This window comes from Peromyscus maniculatus, chromosome 1 (assembly GCF_049852395.1).
Source record: "Peromyscus maniculatus bairdii isolate BWxNUB_F1_BW_parent chromosome 1, HU_Pman_BW_mat_3.1, whole genome shotgun sequence".
Lineage (NCBI taxonomy): Eukaryota > Metazoa > Chordata > Mammalia > Rodentia > Cricetidae > Peromyscus > Peromyscus maniculatus.
This window is the reverse complement of record NC_134852.1, coordinates 152,865,436-152,870,806: the sequence shown is the minus strand read 5'-3', so window position 1 is coordinate 152,870,806 and position 5,371 is coordinate 152,865,436. Positions and strand designations below refer to the sequence as shown.

The window sequence follows — 5,371 nt, the reverse complement described above, 5'->3', positions numbered from 1 at the left end:
CAGTGATGGGCAGGACCACACCTTGGCCAGGACTGCTTAGGAATGCACACCTCCTGCCCTCTGTTTAAGCCTCAACCTCATGTCTGGACCCTGAGGACAGACTTGGGAGTCTCTGGACCTCTTTGTCCCTCTTCCCCATGTGGCTGCACTGAATGATGCTCCTGTCTGCTTTTCACTGTTACCTATTTGAGGACTGTGGTTGATATGGCTGTTAGGGCTGCATGGACTCAGGACTAAGAGCTCCTGTAACATGCTTACAACTTTCTCTGTCAGCCTCCTTTTTCCCTCCCTTATTTCTAGAAATTTCACAACTTTATAACCACGTTTCTAACAAGAAAGCAGTCTTCTGCTAGCCACAGGGCAGTTACCAAAGTAACCAGTCTTTGATCTGCCAGTTTTTGTCCTGTGACTGGCTTCCACTCTTCCTTCCTTTTAGTTTTTAATTTTGTTTTGGCCATTTGTCGATTTTCTAGCTGATAAAGATATTCAACACCCACAACCACCTCCTGCTTGCAGAAGAGAATCTTATTAGAATCCAGTCTTCAGTCCTCACTCCTGGGATGTCCCAAGAAGATGCCTGCACATCAGACTCACAGCCTGGCACTTGCCCTTCCTTGAACCTGGCTACCCTTCCACCTGTCCACCTTTGTACCTGACCATGCATATAAACTCCCCCCCCCCAATACCTGTCCATACTCACCCCTAGCCAACTAAGCCCTACTTCCTTGGTCTTCAGCAGCCAGTTTTCTTTTCTTTTTTCTTTTTATTTTTTTGGTTTTCCAAGATAGGGTTTCTCTGTGTTGTTTTGGAGCCTGTCCTGAACTCACAGAGATCCGCCTGCCTCTGCCTCCCTAGTGCTGGGATTAAAGGTGTGTGCCATCACCACCCAGCTCAGCAGCCAATTTTTAAAGTAAAGCCTTCCATTCCCTTTTTGGCCACTGCTCAGCACACATCACTTGGGATGTCAGGGGCTCCTCAACTTTTGACCTTGCTACGTCCCCTCTAGACATTTTACACCCCCATCTCTTCCTCTTCTCCTGTCTTCAGCCCTTTTCATATCTAAAGAGACTGTGATTTGCATCTCAGCCCAGATCTCATTTCTTGTCATTGCCCAGGGAATTCCCACAGCCTTCCAGACCCCACGGTCCACAGACAGCTTCTTACCTGCCCTTGAACTCTGGAGCACGACCTAGACCCCTTGCTCCCTTGGCTACTAAGTCCTGGTTCCCCACTTGTTCAGTGTCTCTGTTAACTTCTTCCTCCCAAGAGATAGTGTTGGCCCCCATACCCTACACCCCCCCCCCTTACCTCCTTACAGGGACTCTCCACCTATTGAGATTTTTTTTAGCTACAAAGCTGTCGAGGATAGCCATACACTGCCCCACTCAGCCTTGCTGCTTTGTGGATGCATGACCTGCCAGCTGAGGCAGCCAGGGTCACTCCATGGGGTCACAGCATTAAGCACAGAGGCAGGGCTCTGCACATTGCCCTTGGGTCAGTCGGTCTGGTTTGATTTGTAGAGGTCTCTCGTATTTCAATCGTTCACTGGAAAATGTAGTAAGTGCCCATAAATCTGCCACCCCACCCAAGAATTATATCTCCCAAGCTTGTATTTGTGAAGAGCTCTACTCCCATATGGCCCCTGCTCTGTGCCTACTGCCCCCAGATAAACATCATCTAGCATTTTGTATTTGATATTTCCTTGTTTCAGGAAAAAAAAAAAAGGTATCGTCTTTTTAAAATAATACTAATAATATTGATTGTCAACTTGACAGGTCTAGACTCCACTAGGAGACAACCCTATGGGTGGTTTAGATGAGAACTCTCCCCCTCTCTTGAACTCTTTGTTACCAGTTGGCAGCCCTGTTTGGGGAGGCTTAGGGGGTACAACCTTGCTGAAGGAAGTGAGTCACTGGGGATGAGCTTTGAGATGAAAAGTCTAGCATCCCTTCCAATGTGTTCCTGCAGCTTCATGCTTGCGGTTGAGATGGGAGCTCTTTTTCTGCTCTGGCCACCCTATCTACTGCTTGGGCTTTGCTTCCCCCACCATGATGGGCTCTCACCCACCTTTCTTCCCTAAGTTGTCTCTGGTCATGGCCTTTTACCACAGCACCAGAAGAGCAATAACACTTTGGCATGTCTGAGGGGAGTTTCTAGTGCAGTCACTGAGGTGGGAAGACTGTCCTACAGGCTAAACCAGAGAGAAAAAAAAGGAGAAAATGAGCTGAGAACCAGCTGGTATCACTCTGCTTCTGGCTGCAGATGCCATGTGACCAGGCACACTTCTGCCACCATCGCTCCCCAGCACGATGAACTGGACTCTCAAACCTTGAGTTCAAACCAACTCTCCCTTCCTTCCTTCCTTTCTCAAGTTGCTTCATCAGTATTTTGCCACAACAATGAGAGAAGTAGCTAACACACACTCCCAAAGTGTCCCCATGGCATTGAGCCATACTTGCCCAGAACGGGGCCCACAGTGGCCCTGCCTCCCCTCTCCCAGACCTCAGATGCCTGGTGTGTTGGATGCAGCCACATTGTTCCTGGTAAGCACAAAGCCAGGAAAGACTCAGGTTCACTATTTGTCTCCAGAGCATCATGCTCAAGCCAGTCTTTCCCCTGAAGTCACTGTCTATGGATCTGCTCAGCTCTGCCAGGCACACACTTGAGCTTGGACCTCCTGTGTCCCTTAAACACAGGTTCCTGCAGCACCCATTTGCCTCTGACATCACTATGCACAGCTTCCCACTGAATTGTCTTATAATCCCTGGCCCCTGGGTACATGCCAAGTCACGCTGCTCTGTATCTGAGCCCACCTGCTCTGACTTGCCCTGCCCAGCCCCATAAGGAGGCAGAACTGTCCCCAGAGGTCTGGCCTACTGTTGTAGCAGTCAATCTAGGTGCTGGAGGGAAGGCTCAGGGCTGAGGCTCTTCCTGGAATGGGCTTTGGGAGCTGGTGCGAGGAGCATGGTGGGTCCAAGACTTCTGATGCTGGAGGGAGGGCCAGGGAGACTGAAGCGCACTCCGAGTATTGGTGAACACCCTCCAGAGTCCCTCACAGCTCCAGCAAGTGGAGGCAACCTCTTCTGATCTCCACTGAAGCCCTAGTACCCCGAGAGCATCTCACACAAAGCCAGAGTGGGGCCACGGTCATACCAAGATGGCTCTTCTCTGACCTGTTGGGGATATTGTCCTAGCTAGGCCAGGGCCTGGGACTCAACAAAAACAAGTTCCCTTCTGGGCCAAGGTTGGGCCTGCCACAGTTCTACCCAGGAAAAAGGACCTTACCAGCTCAGTACAAGCCTCTGGAGGAAGTGGGAAGCTTCTGACTCAGAATAGCCCTGTGCACCTCTGGGAAGGCTTGTGGCCCAGCTATGAAGTCAAGGGCTGAACCATCCCAGGCCCCATGTTCCTCAGAGTGAGTGTAGTATTGACCTTGTTAGGCCAATAGGATTCAGGTAATGAGGTATCCAGGCAAATTGTGCAGGCTCACTCAGCCTTACCCTCATCCCTCAGTGTCCAAAGAAGGGCGGGCACTAGATAGAGTGTGTAGGAGGAGGCAGGATTGATGTAGGCTGAGTCTGAGGATGAACACAGAGGGTCAGCCTTTCAGGGTGGCTTCTGGCTTCTGGCCAAAGATGAGGCCCTGAGAAGGGGCAGTGCTGGAGGAATGGAGACTGAGCCCGCCATTCTGAGTGGATGACTGTACCAAGGGACAAAGGAGATAATCCTAGAAACTCCCGCTCAGATATTGTTGGAGTCCCATGGTCATCTTTCTCCAGGACCCGTCATGTTAGACAAGTCCAGACATGGACCCAGGGTCCTTGAACTGTACCCAAGATGTGGGGCCTTCACACTGCCACACTGCTGATGGGCCCCAGAATGAGCAGAGACAGAACTACACCAGACCAATGGTAGGGATGTGAATCCTTTATTGGAGTGAGGCCAGGTACTCCCAGCTTGGCTGTTGGGTGCTCCCCCAGTGGTGGGGTGGGGTGGGGCAGGGCGGTTAGGACTCCGACTCAAACATCTTCTTCCGGCCCTCCATGCCAGACTTCTCCTCAATATTCTTCCTCCAGTCACCCACATCACGCAGGTCCCGCTCCTGAGAGGGTAGGACCAGAGAGCCCTCAGACCCACCCCAGTCTTCTCCAGACCACCCCGGGCCTCAGTTCACTATCTCTGAATGGGACAGTGAGTGAACTCCCCTGGAAGTGGCCTACCTTCTCGGTGTCCTCCTTCTTGACCTGCTTCAGGTTGGCCCTCAGGTCCATGCACACCTTGTGCTTAGAGCCCAGCAAGGCCTTCAGCATGGCATCAGCCGACATACGCACCCTCCGAAGTGGGGGCCTCTTGAACTTGCCCCTCAGGTCAAATAGCTTCTGGTTCATGTCTTCCAGCTGAGAGGAGGGAGCAGGAGGTTTAGGGACCTGGCAGCCCCCATGTCCCTGACCTTGGCCTTACTTTCACACCAACTGGTTTCATCCCACATCAGTTGGCCTCACCGCCATACCGTTTTGGCTTCACCCCTTGTCACCGAAGCTGTCCCTCCTGCCCCTCTCATGACCCCTGATGTCACTGACTCCACCCCATGCCGTCTGTCCCACCCCCATGCCACTGGCGCCTTCCTCTTACCTCCTTGCTGCTCTTCTGTACCTTCACCTCCATGTCATATTTCTCCTCCTCAGCCACGTCGATCTTAGCATGCAGTTGTTTGCAGAGTTCCTGGGTGGGCAAGCAGCCAGTGGGTGGCCACCCTGATGCTTGAGGACCACAGTCCCCTCCCAGGCCTGTCCCACCAGGCCTGACCTGCTGAGGAATAGGGGTAGCAGGGCCGTGGGTGGTATGTGGCAGGAAGGGACTACCTGCACTTCAGACATGGAGCCTGGGATATGCAGAGGCGGGCAGTGCTCTGACAGGTAGTTTTGCTTCTCAGATTCGCGGCGGCTTTCCTCTTTCTCCAGCTCCGTGGCCGCAATCTGGAGCATCACACTCTGAGAAGCGGAATGGTGGGAGTGAGGGTCTGCAGTAACTCCCACCCCCGCCCCTGTACCCCCAGCCCTCTACACCTGCCCATCCCTACCTTCAGGTGCTGTCTCCGGGCCGTGATGGCCCTGTTGCGCTTCTGCAGAATGGGACAGAGAGGGCAGAGTCAGGCCTTGCCTAGAGCTCTGGCCTCCTTAGAGCCATCTACCCAGGCTCCCAAGGAGGCCACAGGGCCACTGCCCAGGGCCCCGTTTTTCCCAGTCCAGAGCCTGCTTCAGGAACACATGCTTGTGGTGCTGACACTTTGCTTAGGTGGCACACAGGGTTGAAGGGGGTGATGGGGTTTGGGAGTGGGGAGGGGGTGTGGCCAGGGCTCAGAGGCTATGGG

General features: G+C 53.0%; 1 protein-coding gene across 1 annotated transcript; it reads right to left on the bottom strand.

Annotated features, from left to right (window-relative positions):
* Window positions 1–3,912: 3,912 nt before the first annotated feature.
* Tnni2 (troponin I2, fast skeletal type) lies at window positions 3,913–5,218 on the bottom strand. Its single transcript, XM_006977251.4, has 5 exons — window positions 5,081–5,218; window positions 4,863–4,991; window positions 4,633–4,722; window positions 4,221–4,397; window positions 3,913–4,102 (listed from the first exon to the last, which is right to left on the bottom strand). Exons 2-5 carry the CDS (start codon window positions 4,983–4,985, stop codon window positions 4,007–4,009), a joined length of 486 nt encoding a protein of 161 aa, XP_006977313.2. The 5' UTR covers window positions 4,986–4,991; window positions 5,081–5,218; the 3' UTR covers window positions 3,913–4,006.
* Between the last annotated feature and the right edge of the window lie 153 nt (window positions 5,219–5,371).